At 33.8% G+C, this 18,775-nt stretch overlaps 1 protein-coding gene across 1 annotated transcript; it reads left to right on the forward strand.

Moving 5' to 3' along the window:
• Positions 1-1,107: 1,107 nt before the first annotated feature.
• Positions 1,108-17,799, forward strand: tonsl (tonsoku-like, DNA repair protein). Its single transcript, XM_051133272.1, has 28 exons — positions 1,108-1,347; positions 2,633-2,728; positions 2,902-3,044; positions 3,120-3,303; positions 3,423-3,552; positions 5,064-5,235; positions 5,333-5,447; positions 5,672-5,817; positions 6,018-6,170; positions 6,316-6,441; positions 6,811-7,006; positions 8,031-8,086; positions 8,169-8,258; positions 8,370-8,442; positions 8,558-8,721; positions 10,171-10,294; positions 10,462-10,691; positions 10,779-11,244; positions 12,447-12,637; positions 13,034-13,134; positions 13,219-13,375; positions 14,362-14,440; positions 14,520-14,827; positions 15,992-16,163; positions 16,258-16,433; positions 16,607-16,680; positions 17,162-17,295; positions 17,756-17,799. Exons 1-28 carry the CDS (start codon positions 1,323-1,325, stop codon positions 17,797-17,799), a joined length of 4,125 nt encoding a protein of 1,374 aa, XP_050989229.1. The 5' UTR covers positions 1,108-1,322.
• Positions 17,800-18,775: the final 976 nt, after the last annotated feature.

Raw genomic sequence — 18,775 nt, forward strand, 5'->3', positions numbered from 1 at the left:
TAGCATGTTTCTAGACTGATAAGCACGTTGATAGCATGTTCAACGCATGATTAGCATGTTACTAGCATGTTTCTAACATGGCTAACATGTTACTAGCTTGTTGTTAACATGTTTCTAGCATGATTAACATATTACTAGCATGTTGTTAGCATGATTAGCATGTTGCTAGCATGTTTCTAACATGCACAATTAGCATTATACTAACATGTTGTTAGCATGTTTTCTAACATGGTTAGCATGCTGCTAGCATGATTAACAAGTTACTAGTATGCTGCTAGCATGATTAGCATGTTTCTAGCATGTTGTTAACATGTTACTAGTATGATTAGCATGTAACTAGCATGTTGCTAGCATGATTAATAAGTTACTAGCATGTTGTTACCATGATTAGCATGTAACTAGCATGTTGCTAGCATTATTACCAAGTTACTAGCATGTTGCTAACATGATTAGCATGTTGTTAGCATGCTTCTAACATTATTAGCATGTTACTAGCATGTTGCTAACATGATTAGCATGTTACTAACATGTTTCTAACATGATTAGCATGTTGTTAACATGATTAGCATGTTACTAGCATGTTGTTAACATGTTTCTAGTATGATTAGCATGTAACTAGCATGTTGCTAGCATGATTAATAAGTTACTAGCATGTTGTTACCATGATTAGCATGTTACTAGCATGTTGCTAGCATGTTTCTAGCATGATTAGCATGTTGCTAGCATGATTAACAAGTTACTAACATGTTGCATTAATTCGTAATCACTTCCTCCGTAAATGCACTTTCAAGAAGTCTCCTTAATTAACAGTAACACCTGTCAATGATTACTCTCAATATTCGTTCAAGTATTTTATAACATTAATGATATTCAATAAGTATCACTGAGACTATTGTAAATTAGCATAAAGAAAACGAACTACGTTTTCTAACCTTATATGTGTAATTCTTCGGCATATGTGGCTTTTTAATAAACATTTCGCTGAAAAAATACGAACGATAATGTCCTTATCAAGATGGCCTCTCGATGTGGACATTTTCAGGAAGAGCATTGTGGGAGCTTCCTGACGTCAACTACACTAGCCAATCAGCGTCTCTCAATGTTTCCGTGTCGCGAACTTTGGCGCGCCGCTTCGAAAGAATCAACTCTTCAATGAAAATAGGCGATCATAAGCATTGATCAGCTTTAAAGCCGCGTTAAAGGGATCAGTGAGGAGGAGTTTTAAAGTACTACAATTGTTCGCCTGCGAGTAGTGTTTGTTATTCAGTAGATGCGCGTAAGTTTGCAGTAATCGGCTGTAGAGATCCTGCTAAGTGGACAGGATGACGTCTACAAAAGAGATCAAGCGTGAGGTTTTTTTTTATATATATATATATAGTCGTAAATAATATTATTTTTGGGCATCAGCTGTGACTTATTGTCATTTATTGTTCAATACTGAGGAAAAAATTGTATTTTAATGTATCACACATAATCCACATAATTTGTTTTGTTTGTTTGTTATGTTTGTTTACATATGTAAATGTCAGTTAGAAATATACATATACATTATATATACATTAATATAGTAAATTGTATATTTTACTGTATAATTTAATATATACTTGTAGTAAATTATACATAATTATATTTATTTAAAATGTACTATAATATATATTAAGTTATGTTTGGAATTTTTATATATATATATATATATATATATATATATATATATATAATATTTACTACTAGTCCAAAGTTTTTAAAGAAGTCTCTTCTGCTCACCAGGTCTGCATTTATTTGATCCAAAGTACAGCAAAAACAGTAAAATTGTGAAATATTTTTGCTATTTAAAATAACTATTCTATTTGAATATGTTTTAAAATACAATTTATTCCTGTGATTTCAAAGCTGCATTTTAGCGTCATTACTCCAGTCACATGATCCTTCAGAAATCATTTTAATATTCAGATTTTCTGCTCAAAAAACATTTATTATTATTATTATGTTGAAAACAGCAGAGTATATTTTTTTCAGGTTTCTTTGATGAATGGAAAGTTCAGAAGAACAGCATTAATCTGAAATAGAACTCTTGTGTAACATTATAAATGTCTTTATTATCACTTTTGATAGATTTAAAGCATCCTTGCTAAATAAAAGTATTCATTTTTTATAATTTCTTTCCCCAAAAAATGATGCTGACTCCAAGCTTTTGAATGGTATAGTGTATATGTTATTTAAGATAAATGCTTATCTTTGGATTGTTCTATTCATCAAAGAATCCTGAAAAAAGATTACTTAACTGTTGTAAATATTGATGATAAAAAATGTTTCTTGAACTGCAAATCAGCATATTATTAGAATGATTTCTGAAGGATCGTGTGACACTGAAGACTGGAGTAATGATGCTGAAAATTCTGCTTTGCGTCACTGGAATAAATAACATTTTAAAATATATTCAGATAGAAAACAGTGATTTTAAATAGTACAAATATTTCAAAGTGTTACTGTTTCTGCTGTACTTTGGATCAAATAAATGCAGGCTTGGTGAAAAAGTCATTAAAAATCTTACTGCTCAAAAACTTTTGACTGGTAGTGTGTATATATTTAATATGTTTGTATAAGTCACATTTCTTTCTTCATGTGTTTGCAGTTCTACAGAAGGCCAAAAGTAAAGCTCAAAGCAGTAATAACCTGAAAGAAGAAGCCAATTTGTGCAATCAGCTGGGGGAAGTTTTCGCTAAAACAGGTAAAACAGACAGTGAAGCCCTTAGCAGACATAATAACGAAAGTGCTTAATGGTTAAAGGTGTTGTGTCTTAACCTGAAGACTGTAGGTTCAAACTCTAGAAGTGCTGCTTTGTGAACTGTCACAGTTGAATGAATATATTATGATAATCAGCCCGGCTTGTGTGTTTTCTAGGTGACTATCGTGCTGCCATTGAAGAGCATCGGCAGGAATTGGAGCTGTCTGAGGTTCTGCACGATGTGATTGGCTCTGCTGTGGCTAATAGGAAGATTGGAGAATGCTATGCAGAACTGGGGAACATCGAAGCTGCTCTGAAGGTTTGCAAGTACATGTTAACTAGAAATTATTGAATGATTGCATGGAGTCATTCTGACATGGAGTTTCTCTCTCAGCACCAGAGGCTTCATCTGAATCTGGCTCGATCCGTTCATGATGCAGCGGAGGAGCAGAGAGCTCTGGCCACTATTGGACGAACATACCTCTTCCTCTTTGACTCGGACAATTCTCGGGACAGCTTGAAGCATGCCGAAGATGCTTTCAAGAAGAGTTTGGCCATTGTAGATGAGCGCCTGGAAGGTTAAACAATGAATTTATGCATATAAAATTTTATGGTTAACTAGTATGTGGTGTGTATACGCTGATGATCTGCTATGTATGCTAAAAAAGGAAGTTTTGTATACTAAATGTTTCTGCAGGTACCGTATCTTCACGAGAGCTGAGTGAGATGAAAGCACGTCTCCTGCTGAATCTGGGTTGTGTGTATGATGGGATGAAGGAACCGCAGCGCTGCAGTGACTATATACGACAGAGCATCTACATCGCAGAGTAAGACACATTTTTTTTGACTATAAACAAGTGAAAAATGCAATTTTTGCTACTGGTCAAAAACAGTAAAAACAGCAATATTGTGAAATATTATTACAATTTAAAATAACTGTTTTCTATTTGAATATAATTTAAAAAATGTAATTTATTTCTGTGATGCAAAGCTGAATTTTCAGCAACATTACTCCAGTCTTCAGTGTCACATGATCTTTCAGAAATCATTCTAATGTGCTGATTTGCTGCTCAAGAAACATTTTTTTCAATGTTGAAAACAGTTGTCCTACTTCATATTTTTGTGGGAAGCGTGATACACTATAGTTTAAAAGTTCAAGATAAGATTAAAATAATAATAGAATAATAATAATAAATTAGTAATTAGTAATTAGTAATGGTCTTTTATTCAGGAGGAATGGATTAAATTGGTCAAAGTCACAGAAATGTTACTAAATATTTCTATTACAAATAAATGCTGTTTTTCTGAAAAAAAATTCTAACAAAAAAAAGTATCATGGTTTCCACAAAAACATTAATAATAATAGTAATAATAATAAGTTTATACTTTTCTTCAGAAAGGATGGATTAAATTGATCAAAAATGACTGAAGACATTTATAATGTTACAAAAGATTTCTATTCCAAATAAATGCTGTTCTTTCGAACTTTTTGTTAATCAAAAAATGTATGATGGTTTCCACAAAACATATTAATTAATAATAATAATAATCATAATCATAATCATAATAATATCGTCAATTATAAAAAAAAGATCAAAAGTGACATGGAAGACATTTTTAATGTTACAGAAAATTTCTATTACAAATAAATGCTGTTTTTTTTCTTTTTATTAATCAAAAATTCTAAAAAAAAAAAAAAAAAGTCTCATGGCTTCCACAAAAACTAAGTAAATACATTTATACTTTTCTTTAGGAAGGATGGATTAAATTGATCAAAAGTGACATTGAAGACATTTATAATGTTACAAAAGATTTCTGTAAATGTAAACAAATAAATGCTGCTTTTTTGAACTTCTTAATAAAACAAAAGCTAAACACAAAAACATCATGCTTTCTACAAAAACAGAAAGCAGCAAAAACTGTTTCCAAATTTTATAATTATTAAAAAAAAAAAAAAAAAAAATTAACCAGTTCCTTGCTATGAAAATAGCCGTGGTAGCTGGCATGGTTTTCAATTATAAACCAGTGAACAAACTAAGCAGCAAAAAAAAAATCATTTACATTTAACATTTTTGTAACTAAATGAATATGGCTAAACAGTTCATAGAAACTATGTAACTAAAAATGTAAATGTTTAACATTATTAGGGCAACTGTTTTTTGTAGGTTAAGAATGTTTTAAAACAATATTAGTTTTTATTATTTGAGTTTCAAAACTTAAAAATAAAAATAAAAGAGCAAAATTTAATTTTAGAATTAATTCACTAATATGAATTAATTAATTGCACTTATGTTGATACAAAAACCATTTTGTGTATATCTGATCTCTCTTTCTTTAGAAAAAACAACCTTCTTGAGGATCTGTATCGTGCCAACTTCAACCTGGGCAGCATTCACTTCCGCAACGGGCAGCACTCGCGCGCCATGCGCTGTTTCGAGCAGTCAAAAGAATGTGCCCGCAAAATGAAGGACAAGTTCAGTGAGAGCGAGTGCTTCCATAGTATCGGCAAGGTGATAATGCAAACTGTATTTACCTGTATAGCTTGTTTCCTGTCCCCTTTAATGATTTTCAACAAGTGTATTTATATTTTGGTATGTATCTTTTTAGATATTGCTTCATCTTGGTGACTTTGCGGCGGCACGGCGTTCTCTAAAGAAAGCCTTCTGTCTGGGCTCCCAGCAGCCTTCTGATCGCGAGGCCGTCAAGAGAGATTTCAAACACGGTGAGATTAAGAACATCTGTGAGTGAGTTTGACACATTTTGTCAGATCAGGAGATCTAACAGAGGTTTATCTCTTAAAGCTGCACAGCTTAAGGCTGAATGCTGATCTCTCGGAGCCTAATGGAGATTTTCAGTTAGAAAATGCTAAATCAAAGCACTGTGGCTTCTAATAACAGTATTAGCAGACACTGACATAGTGTTTGATTCAGTATGTGTCTGATGCAGCAATCCGGGGCTGTCAGCTCGAGCAGACGGCGACAGAAGTGACTGATACGTTTTCCCATGAGGCCATGGATCTGTCAGAGCAGCTGGGAGATCTGTACTGTAAAGTGGGCTGCTATAACAAAGCTCTGGAAGCTTATCAAACACAAGTATGATGATGTACAATACACCCAAAAACTATTTTTATTTTATTAAATTTTTATTTTTTTAATGTTTGATTAGTTTATTGCAGTGATGTTTAATTTATTTTATTTAATTTTAAATGTTTTATTTTTTATTTTTTATTTTTTTTAGTATATTTTTGTGTAAGCTTTATTTAAAGTTCTTACTTCATGTGTTTGTGTATCAGCTGGCGTGTGCGGAGGCTTTAGGGAAGCCTGCTCGTGAGTTAGCCGTCATTTACGTGTCATTGGCGGCCACTTACACAGATTTGAGACAACATCACAGAGCCGTGGAACATTACAGACAAGAGCTAAAGCTGAGAGAGGGCAACCCTAAAGAGGTAACATAGCCAGGGATGAGAAACTCCTCACAAACTGCCTACTACTTTATGTATCAAATCTGTTGTATATCATCTTTAAAGCTAAATGACATTGCACAAGCTTCCTCATTCTTTTTAGTGATTATCTTGTCTTTGTGTTTTTCAGGAGTGTGAGACGTGGTTGAATATAGCTGTTTGTGAGGAGGAGATTGGACGGCCTATGGAGACGCTCGATCACAGTTTCAGTGCTGCTCTGAGCTGTGCTGAGAGATCAGGACTAAACAAACTACAGGTTGGTTAAAATAATCCTCACACACCAGTTAAATTTGGCAGAAGATAGTAAAAAACACATGCACAACATTTCTGCAATTAATATTGATTTTACAAAATATTAAAATAATATTTAAAAATAAATATAAAATTATATATATATATATATATATATATATATATATATATATATATATATATATATATATAATATTTGAAATATATTTATATATATATAATAAATATATTAAATTTAATAATGTATTAAATTATATATTTATATTTAATTAAAATATATATTAATTTATTAAATACATCTATATAACGAATGTCGTTTAATGCATAAACTAAATGTAGATGAATAATGTAATTCCCATTTGTGTGATTTCAGAGGCGTGTTTTGAGAGCGTGGCTACAGGCCCAGCGACGCTGTGGCTCCTCACAGTGTGATGACACTGAGGCCCGGCTAATGGAACTGTGTGAGCGGGATGGAATGAGACTGGAGGACAGTGAAGAGGAGGATGAGGATGAAGAGGTGGAGAACAGCGAACCACTGGAGGACAGTGACATCCACTACTCTGATTCCGGTAACACACAAACAACGTACAGAGTTTTATGCATAAATTACTGCAGTGGTAACCATATTATTTTAATATTGTTTATATACCTTTTTTAAGTATTTAATAATATTATCAGTTAGTTTTTGCTTTTATGTTTTCATTTTAATGCATGTCCAATTCATTATATGTCATCCAATTCATAACTTTACACTGCCATTCCAAAATTTGGAATCAGTAAGATGTTGGATGACAAAGGCTGCATTTATTTGATCAAAAATACAGAAAAAACTGTAACATTGTGAAATATTATTACATTTTAAAATAATGTTTTTCTATTTTAATATACTTTAAAATATAGTTTATTTATGTGATGCAAAAATGAAAGTCTTTACTATCACTTTTTATCAATTGTACACATCTTTGCTGAATAAAAGTATTAATTTCTTTTAGAAAAAGAAAGAAAAAAATTATTGACAATAAACTTTTGGTCGGTATTGTATATAAGATTTCTATTTTAAAATAAATGCTGTTTTTTTTTTTTGTTTTGTTTTTTTGTTTTTTAACTTTCATCAAAGAATCCTGAAAAAAGTATCACAGATACCAAAAAATATTAAGCAGCATAACTGTTTCCAACATTGGTAATAAATGAAAAATTATTTCTGAAGGATCATATGAGTAATGATGCTGAAAATTCAGCTTTACATCACAGGAATAAATGATATTTGAAAGTATACTAAAATAGGTTATTATTTTAAATTGCAATAAAATTTCGCAATATTACTGTTTTTTTTTCTGTATTTTCCATCAAATAAAATGTACCCTTGATGAGCATAACAAACATATTTAAAAAAACATTACAAATCTTACTGATCCTAAACTTTTGAACAGCAGTGCATATGTTCAGTTAAGAAATGATGCAATGTGCAACGCTGTGTTTTTTATAATGAAAAAGAATGGCATGGCCCAGTTTGTTTTGATGTAATAAAGATGTTTATTCATGCATTTTATTTGTTCATTTATGTCTGAGTGAGTGAATAATCTGTTTGTACAGATGAGGATCTGGAGGGTTACGATAAGATTGTGACGGGCAGGAGGAAGACACAGAGGGTGAGATCTCAGACTGTAGTTTATGTTGTGCTTCATCCACATTTGATGTATTGTTTGTTCATCTTGTCTGTTGTTTGCGTAGTGGAACCGACGGAATGAGAAGGGCGAGACGGTTCTCCACAGGGCCTGTATAGAGGGAAACCTAAAGCAGGTTCAGTACCTGCTTGACCAGGTGGGTTTGGATTTTGGCACTTAACATTTTAAGAGTGAAATGGCTTTAAAAGATTTGTGCCTCTGACCTATTTAAGAGAATTTGATGTGTTTATTTGTTGTTCTCTGACAGGGTCACCCAGTTAACCTGAGGGATTACTGCGGGTGGACTGCTCTGCATGAAGCCTGTAACTATGGTCATCAAGGTACTGCATCCTGCAGTTTTAACATGGACATTATGAATAATGTGATATATGTATAGTATATGTATAGCTTATCTAAGTATAGGTCATCAGAGAGACTGAAATCTATTTCTTTCAGAAATCGTAGCTTTATTGCTGGACCGTGGAGCAAATATAAACGACCCTGGGGGTCGAGACTGTGAGGGTGTCACACCTCTTCATGACACACTGAACTGCGGCCACTTTCATGTTGCACGACTGCTGGTACAGAAAGGAGCATCAGTCGCTGTTCGCAATAGCAAGGTCAGACAGACCCACACACTACACATACCTACATTGCAAGTTTGGGATCAGTAAGGCTTGTGATGTTTTTTAAAGAAGTATCTTATGCTCATTAAGGCTGTATTTATTTGCTCAAAAATACAGAAAAAAACTGATATATTGTGAAATGTTATTACAATATAAAATAATGGCTTCTAATTCAATATCCTTTAAAATATAATTTATTCCTGTGATGCAAAGCTGAATTTTCATCAGCCATTACTTCAGTCTTCAGCGTCACATGATCCTTCAGAAATCATTCTAATATGCAGATTTATTATTAGAGTTATCTATGTTGTGCAGCCGAATATTTATTTTAGGTCCCGTTTCTTTTTTTTCAGGATTTTTTGATGAATAAAAGGTTAAAAAGAACAACATTTATTCAAAATAGAAATCTTTTTCAACAATGTAAGTCTTTGCTATCACTTTTGATTAATTTTAACACGTTCTTGCTGAATGTGTTTATTTTTTTTTTTAAAAAGAATAAAAATTTACTGGCCACAAACTTTCGAACAGTAGTGTATCTTGTTAGAAAAGATTTCTATTTTAAATAAATGCTATTATTATTATTATTATTATTATTTTGTTTTATTAATCAAAGAATCCTGAAAAAATTATCACAGCTTCCAAAAAAAATATTAATCAGGCTGAAGGATCATGTGACACTGAAGACTGGAGTTACGATGCTGAGAATTCAGCTTTGCATCACAGGAATAAATTATATTTGAATGTATATTAAAATAGAAAAAAGTTATATTACATTGTAATAATATTTTACAATTTTTTCTGAAGGTTCGAATGCTCACTGATGCTTCAGAAGGAAACATGATGCATTAAGAGTTGGGGGGTGAAAACTTTTTGAATTTGAAGATCAGGGTAAATTTAACCTATTTTGTCTTTAGGGAAACATGTAAGTATTTTCTGTAGCTTCTGAAGGGCAGTGCAAAATTTAAAAAATTGTATTTAGGCAAAATTAAAAAAAAAAAGTAGACATCCTTATTCCGTTCAAAAGTTTTCACCCCCCGCTCTTAATGCATTGTGTTTCCTTCTAAATCATCAGTGAGTGTTTAAACCTGCTGTTAAAGTTGTATATGAGTCCCTCAGTTGTCCTCAGTGTGAAAAGATGGATCTCAAAATCATACAGTCATTGCTGGAAAGGGTTAAAATACACAAAAATGCTGAAAAACCAAAGAATTTGTGGGACCTGAAGGATTTTTCTGAAGAACAGCAGGCAGTTTAACTGTTCAGGACAAACAGTAGATTCATGACAAACTATCACTAAACAAACAAACAAACAAACAAAAAAACACAGCTGTGGATCATTCAGGTAACAACACAGTATTAAGAATCAAGTGTATGTAAACTTTTGACTTCAGCTGTATGTAAGATATTATGCTGATTCTATGCACAATTTTACATATGTATTTATAGGGACTCACTCCTCTGGACACCCTGCGCCAGTGGTTTAAGACTTACAGCCGACAGCTGGACCATGAGACCAAGCAAGAGTGTTTGGAGACTGAAAAACTCCTCAAGAGAGCTCTTTCAGGAGACAGTGAGAAGATAAACATTACTGATTCATTATGCAATATGTTTTTTTTTTTATTAGCTGACTGACAATTTATTGCATATTACGTACATTTTTATGTTTTAATGATGACAAATGAGATATTCATAAAACTGCTGAATAAATGAACTCTTATTTGTTGTCTTCTCCTGTAGTCACAGTTGTGTCTGCACCTCCACGGCAGCAGAAGGAGCTTCAGGACAGTCAGCTGTTTGATGCTGAGTATTCAGAACCACTGTTGCGGGAGTCTCCGCCCTCATCTCAGCAGATCACTCCCCGTCCCACTCCGGCTGTCCCGACTCCAAAAAACTCTGCTCGCAGACGTAGGGGCACCTCAGGGTCAGCTCGCCGGCCACAAGGGATGGAAGTAGATGTTCTATATGGGGTAAAGCTTCTTATCTGAAACAATCGTTCGTTTAAATTTTTTTCATTTTTAAGCCAAAATTTATTTCATTATTAATTTTTTCTTCAGAACGAGAACAGTCCTTTGGATAATTCCGACTCGGATTGCTCACTCAGTCCTCTTCATCCTGTTCGGACAAGACCGCGTTCCCCTGCTATCCAGTCCTCACAGGAATTCCCACCCAGTCAGGATGTGCCCTCCGCATTTGAGTTCAGAGAGGCCATGTTGCCCCCACAGTCAGAGTCGGGCAGACTAGAGTATCAGAAGGCCATGCAGAGTCTGGGCAGCGCCAAATCCCGCCTCCTCTCTCAGAGCCTATCAGAGCCGGCCTTTACCAGCACGCCGGCAGTTTCGGCCAATAGCAGAGCAGCACTGGTACCAGAGGACCAGTATCTGGCAGACGACTGGCTGGAGGACGATCTGAGCGAGATGCAGCCTAACAAGAAACGAAGAGTTTCTGAGCACAACGTCCCACGAGAAACAACTTCAAGAAATCAGAATCATTTCTCAGTATCTGCTGAAGCTCCTCCTAGAGGTGTGTGACATACAGTGCAATCATATTCAATCAATACATTCATGATGATTATGAAGTACACACAATAATGCAATCACAGTGCTTAATTTTAGTATTTATTTATTTATTTAGTTATATGTTGTTTTGTTAAATAATGGTTAATTCAATTCTAAATTTAATGTCTAACCATTTTTTTTAAATGTTAAAGTAATGCAACACAAGTACCTGAAACATTATTCTTTAAACATTATTCTAAAACATTCTTTAAACATGATTCATTATCAGTAGTTTCTTATAATATGATTAATATTACACAATTTTAATTAATAACTGTTAGCTAAATCCTAAATTAAATGTCTAACTATTATTGTTATTATAATGTTTTTTTTCATTAATTCATAGTTTCTTATATTATGATTTATACGGTAATTTAACACATTTTATGAAACACTATTAAAGCTAACATATCCCGAAGACTGAAATCTGAAATTAACATTTATAAAATGGCTTCTGAAATACTTATAATGGTATATACAATGTTATAATTAATATACACTGCTGTTTGAAAGTTGTGCTGCTTTATACATTCATACATCCTTTACTATCACTTTTTTATCAATTTAACACATCCTTGCTGAATAAAAAGTATTAATTTCTTTCAGAAAAAAAAAAGAAAGAAAAAATTTACAGACCCCAGACTTGAATGGTAGTGTACATTGTTACAAAATATTTTTGTTCTAAATAAATGCTGTTCTTTTTAGTGTTTTATTTTATCAAAGAATCCTGAAAAAAGTATCAAATGTTCCAAAAAAAAATTTAAGCACCACAACCGTTTCCAACACTGACGTTAATTTAGCATATTAGAATGATTTTTGAAGGATCACGCTTAAGACTGGAGTAATGATGCTGAAAATCACAGAAATAAATTCTATTTTACAGTGTATTAAAATAGAAAATCACTATTTTAAATGGCAATAATATGTCACAATATTACTATTTTTTTTTTCTGTATTTTTAATCAAAGGCAGCCTTGATGAGCAGAAAAGTCTTCTTTTAAAAAACAAAAAATCTCACTGATCCCAAACTTTTGAAAGGGAGGGTAGAATAGTTTGTATGACAACATTGTTTATGATAGTAATAATATATTATAATTAACGTACAGATATTATTGACTCTAAACTGTTTAATTGCCGTTGTTAATTAGTTTCATGTCTCTCACGTAGCAGTTCAGAGCTCCTCCAGTAGGGGTCTGTCTCTGAAGAAGGGCACTAATAAATCTCGGCAAGTGAAGATGAATCAAATGCCTGGGATGGTGAATCTAGGCAGGAGGGAAGTCAGCAGGTCACAGAGTCCCATCACAACCCAAGAATCTGAGCCCTTCCATGAACCTCCACCTCCTACCCATCAGTCGATGGTAATACAGACCTCACTATATCATTGGCTGTGTTTAAAAAGGCATGCTAGTCTACTATGCAGTACATATATATGCTGTATATTGCTTTTTGTTAATAAATATGTGAATTTGTATATGAGACAGTGTTATAGTAGGTTATTACATGATCTCATTATTTTGTACGTTTAATTTATCAAGTCGAAATAAATGCAGTTATTCTGCATTTCTAACACTATTTTATGCAAAAAAAAAAAAAAAATGTATTAAACAAATTAGTCAAAAAGGAGGTAACAGATCTCATATTTAAATTTCTGCATAATACTACTCGTTGTGTTTGATATTTACTTACAGCTATGGTTAATAAATGTGTTTTTAATTGGCGTTAAACTAATATTTATTATTGTTTTTTTTTTAAAGCCACCAGCATCATTCCAGAATAGGACAGCTCATGTTCCGGCACCGATCAGGATGAGGGTCAGAGTTCAGGACAATGTCTTCTTGATTCCCGTTCCACACAGGTCTGATGCTGTTTTTGTGTGTATCAGATAGAGTTATGGGTTATGATTATATATAACTGTAGATGTTATGATTGTGTTGTGCAGTGAGGCAGATTCCTGTACAGTGGCGTGGTTGTGTGATCAGGCTGCTCAGCGTTACTATCAGACGTGTGGATTACTGCCACGTCTGTCCCTGCAGAAAGAGGGCGCTCTGCTCCTACCCACCGATCCACTGCTGGCTGTGCTGCATACAAATGAAGAGGTCAGAGGTCATAGGAAACCTTCTGTATATTTTCCTACTGTTTGTAGGCTTTTTTTAATTAATGAAAGGGTTGTTTTTTTTTTGTTTGTTTTTGCTTTTGCCAATTTTTTTTTACTTAAAAAATGAAAGGTGAAAATTGCAGTCATTTACAGAGGAATTGTAGCCAAACAAACAAACTATCCCAGGTGGTAGCAAAAGAGTTGCAAGGAAAATAATTTAATAATAATAATAATAATAATAATAGAGTTAATTAATTAATTAATTAAAATATTTTAAGTGGTATGACCAAAATGATAATTATATAGTCTAGTAATTTAAATACTTTAAAAAAGATACTTGATTTAATTAGTTTTTTTCTTTTATCTTAAACTTAATAGACACAAACCAATAAGAAAATATTCATAACATACGGTTTATATACAATAGGTTTTTTATGATTGTAATATAATATAATACAATATAATATAATGTAATGTAAAACATTATGCTAAACAATTGTTTTTAGTCAGGTGGAATGACCAAAATCATAAGTGGATTGTCTAGTTATTAATTTTTTAAGTGTATTTATTTATTTATTTTTTATTATTTTTTAAGTATGTAATTTTATTTGGTTTTCTCTATTATTTGAAGCTTGATAGACACAAACCAAACATAATGTTAGTCATAATAATATATGATTTAGTATGTTGTTCATGCAGTTACACCAAAATTGTATAAAACAAATAAGTAAAAACCATAATACATTTATAAATATTACTGAATGTGTTTTGAAGTGTGAAAATTCCTGGAAAAATCCTATTTTATTTTATTTTATTTTATTTTGAGTCATTCCATATTATTGATTATTTTTTACTTTTAAATAAGTGTGTGTCAAGCTCAAAAAAGAGTGCTGTATTATGTCTTATAAAGCTATTTAGTATTTTTGTGTGGTAAGCAGGCGTAAAGTTTAAATTGTTTTCACCTTTTGGTCAACCTACCTGCTCCAGGTTCTTGCTGAGGTGTGTTCATGGGATCTTCCTCCTCTCCCTGAGCGCTACAGGAAAGCCTGTCAGAGTCTGGGATTGGGTGAGTGACCTTGTCTTTTTAGTCACAAAGAAGTCTGAGATACTTATCACAAAACATGCTTGTTGTATATGTGTTTCAGAGGAGAACCGGCGTGTGTCTCGGCTGTGTGAGGTGCAGGACAACAGCTCGTGTGTGAACGTCTGTGGACTCAGTTTGCCTCCAGCATCTCTGACTCCTCTCCTCCGAGCGCTCAAACTGCAAGGCAGCCTCACGGAGCTGCGCATCTCTGCCAACCGTCTGAACAACGACCTCCTTCCAGAACTGATGTCTGCTGCTGCCACTATGCCCAGACTGAGGATTTTAGACATATCGACCAATCAGATCACTGGAGAAGGGCTCAAAAAAGCATCAGAAACATTTGAAACAAAGAGTCAAGCTGCTTTTCCGGTAAGTGTACTTTCTTTTATCCAGCATCATAACATCTTCATAAGAGACAGACGTTACATCATATGTATATACACACATATACATACAAACTACCAATCAAAAGTTTTTGGACGGTACAATTTTTTATGTTTTTAAACATTAGTGTCTTCTGCTCACCAAGCCTGCATTTATTTGATTCAAAATACAGCAGTAATATTGTGAAATATTTTTACTGTTTAAAATAACTACTTTCTGTTTGAATATATTTTAAATTGTAATTTATTTCTGTGTTCAAAGCTAAATTTGCAGCATCATTACTCCAGTCTTCAGTGTCACATGATCCTTCAGAAATCATACTAATATGCTTTTTTTATTATTATTATCATAATCAATATTTAAAAATATTAAATATTTTCTTTTAAATATTTATTTAAAACAGTAACTTTTGTAATATTATACACTTTAAAAAATTATTATAGAAATTAATACTTTTATTTAGCAAGGATGCTTTAAATTGATTAAAAGACATCTATAATGTTAAAAAAAGACTGCTGTTTCAGATAAATGCATCAAAGAAACCTAAAAAAAACTACTAAAACTACGCTGTTTTCAACATAATAATAGTTTTTTGAGCAGCAAATCAAAATACTAGAATGTTTTCTAAAGGAGTAATGATGCTAAAAATTTGAAATCACAGGAATAAATTACATTTAAAAACATTTAAATAGAAAAAAAGTTATTTTAAACAGTAAAAATATTTCACATTTTTACTGTATTTGCTGTACTTTATATCAAATAAATGCAGGCTTGGTGAGCAGAAGAGACTTTAAAACTTTAAAAAACATAAAAATCTTGCTGTTCAAAAACTTTTGACTGGAAGTATATATCTTAGTTTTGATCTACATAAAAGAATGATCAGCCCAGCAAGTACAGTCAGTACAGCAGAAACGGTGTGGTCACTGTGATCTGCAGCTAATATAGACGTGTGAAGAATGAATATCAGATCATTGTGACTGTCAGTATGTGGTCAGGAGTTTTGCTTCTCTCTGAGAAGAAATGAACTGCTTTCCTTTTTTGGTTCAGTGGTTTCATGAGGAGAGTGTTGATGGTCAAGTCTAAAAGAACAGATGTGAAATTCACACATCATGATAGATTACTGTGAACTTCAATGTCTTCTCTCTGTAGTGTCTAGAGGAGTTAAATTTAAGCATGAATCCTTTGGGTGATGGCTGGACGCAAGCATTAGCGAGTCTTCTGTCCGCCTGTCCCCTGCTCTCCACTTTGTCCCTGCAAGCCTGTGGCCTCTCTGCACGATTTCTCCAGCAACACCGTCTGCTCTTAGCCAACGCCATGGCCAGTAAGTGCACCATCAGATATATCTGATCTGAAGTGGTTAGACCTCTGTTTGACAACCACATTAAATCGTGCTGTTTTTGTTCTACTTCTCACAGGCACTGGAAATATGCGGTCGGTGTGCCTCTCCCATAATGCACTGGGCTCCACTGGTTTCGAGCTTGTTTTAAAGACGTTACCAATGCACTGCCTCACGCACCTTCAGCTCTCTGCAGTCTGTAGAGGCCCATCTGACCAGCCTGCTATGGAGGTCCTCACTAAACTCTTGACACAAGTATGTTTGTTAGAACAGTTTAGACTCCTCTAGGGTTATAGGCTGGTTTTTGGCATTAAAATCTCAGGCTAAAATGGGCCACACTGTAGCCCTGATGCCATTTCATCTCTGCTTTAATATTTGCATCATTCAACTGCTATGTAAATAACACTGACTAAATGTTTGGGTTCCAGGGTGACTGTCCACTCACGCACTTGAATCTGGCTGGAAATGGCCTTTCGGACCACAGCGTACTCTTGCTCGCTAGGTGAGTAACTAGACTGAAATATTTGGCTCAGATCTTAATGCATCATTTCTATGCTTATTTGTGACCCTGGACCACAAAACCGGTCATAGGTAGTAGGGGTTTATTGGTAGCAATAGTCAAAAATATGTTGTATGGGTCAAAATGATCAATTTTTCTTTCATGGTAAAAAATCATTAGGATATTAAGTAAATGTTCTGTGAAGATATTTTTTAAATTTCCTACTGTTAATATAACAAAACTTAATTTTTGATTAGTAATATGCATTGCTAAGAACTTAATTTGGACAACTTTAAAGGTTAGTTTTCTCAGAATTTTTATTTTTTATTTTTCGCACCCTCAGATTCCAGATATTCAAGTAGTTGTATCCAACCACTGGTTTGGTGGTCCACAGTCACATTTCAGCTTGCAGCTTTTTGTATATATTACATACAGTATTGTATGTAACATATTTAACAATATTTTAAATTCTTGGTGTTTTTAGGTGTCTTCCTGTTTGTCCATCTCTGGTGTCTTTGGACTTGTCTGCCAACCCTTCAGTGACCTCAGTCGGCCTTCAAAGTCTCCAAAACGCCCTCATGGAGGCCCAGCGACCTTTGACCCATCTCAATCTTCAAGGTATTTTATTTTTCTCCATTGGTATTCAGGTTTAATTGTTCAAACCCATTGTGAAAGTATTCATACCCCTTCTTTTTTTCATGTTTTATGTTGCATCCGTATGTTAAACTGCTTTAAATTACTTTTTTTTTTTTCTACATCAATCAACACCCCCGCTGTAAAAAAAACAAAAAAACAATAGAACTATTACAGAAAAATGTAATGGTTTCCACTACAAATACCATTACAAACCATCAACTTTTAACCATTAAAACCATTAAAAAATGGTTTTCTGTCATGTGTTTTGGGATATATTCCATTAGGATTTATTGGTTTTAACAAGCCACCAATAGAAGGTGACCAATTACCAGTAGACACCAACAGCGTCCATTACAGTTTCCATTAAAACCAATACAAGTCCTATTATAACCAGTAAAACCATTACAAATTTTGTGGTGGTGTCTGTTGTTTTTTTCAGCAGGGTCCAGAAACACCATAATGACAGAGCACAAAACAGATTTGTGACAACTTTGCAAATGTATTAAAAAAAAACACCCATTGCATAGCTCAGTACTTAGTTGAAGCACCTTCACAGCCAAGTTTTGTACATCTGCAGCTGGCAATTTCCTGCCATTCTTCTCCTCACCTCTTCACCTCTCAAGCTCTGTCAGCTTGCATGGGGGCTTGCAGACATTTTCATTTTTCTCCAGAAATGTTTGATTGTGTTCAAGCCCAGGCTGTGGCTGGTCCACTCAAGGACATTCACAGAGTTGTCTATAAGCCACTCTTGGTGTGTGCTTAGGGTCAATGTCCTGTTGGAAGGTGAACTTTCTGCCCAGTCTGAGATTCTGAATGCTCTAGACTCGGTTTTCATTCAAGGCTCTCTCTATATTTTGCTGTATTGAGCCTTTCTTCTACTCTGACAAGCCCCTCAGCCCCTGCAGCTGAAAAACAGCTCCACAACATGAGGCTGCCATCACCACACTTTACTGTTAAGATGCTACTGTCCTGGTGATGAGCAGTGCCTGGTTTCCTCCATACATGATGCTTGGAATTGAGGTTCATCAGACCAGAGAATCTTGTTTCTCACACAGAAGCTACATGCTTCTGTAAACCTTCAATGCAGTAGAATCTTTTTCTGAACTCCTCCTCAGATCTGTGGCTTGACGCAATCCAGTCTTTGAGCTCTACAGGCAGTTCTTATAACCTCAGGGCTTGGTTTTTGCTCTGATATGCATTTTCAGCTGTTAGACCTTTTATTGAGAGGTGTGTGCCTTTCCAAATCATACTCGTTCAAATGAAATAAAGTGATATGAAATCTCCTGAGCTGAGTTTCAAGTGTCCCAGATAAGGGTATGAATACTTATGTAATGGAATCATTTATGTTTCTTATTTCTAATAAATTTGCAAAGTTGTTACAAACCTGTTTTGTGCTTTGTCATTATGGTGTATTATGGTGTAAGTAATTTAAAGCAGTTTAACATAAGGCTGCAACAGCAAA

This window comes from Labeo rohita, chromosome 17, assembly GCF_022985175.1.
Source record: "Labeo rohita strain BAU-BD-2019 chromosome 17, IGBB_LRoh.1.0, whole genome shotgun sequence".
Classification (NCBI taxonomy): Eukaryota; Metazoa; Chordata; class Actinopteri; order Cypriniformes; family Cyprinidae; genus Labeo; species Labeo rohita.

What these genes read in the sequence shown, in the direction of transcription:
- tonsl (XM_051133272.1), top strand. Translation starts at nt 1,323, where the DNA reads ATGACGTCTACAAAAGAGATCAAGC. An exon ending in TGGAAGCTTATCAAACACAA is followed by an intron (nt 5,818 to 6,017) that starts GTATGATGATGT and finishes TTTGTGTATCAG; the next exon opens with CTGGCGTGTGCGGAGGCTTT. An exon ending in CAGGACTAAACAAACTACAG is followed by an intron (nt 6,442 to 6,810) that starts GTTGGTTAAAAT and finishes GTGTGATTTCAG; the next exon opens with AGGCGTGTTTTGAGAGCGTG.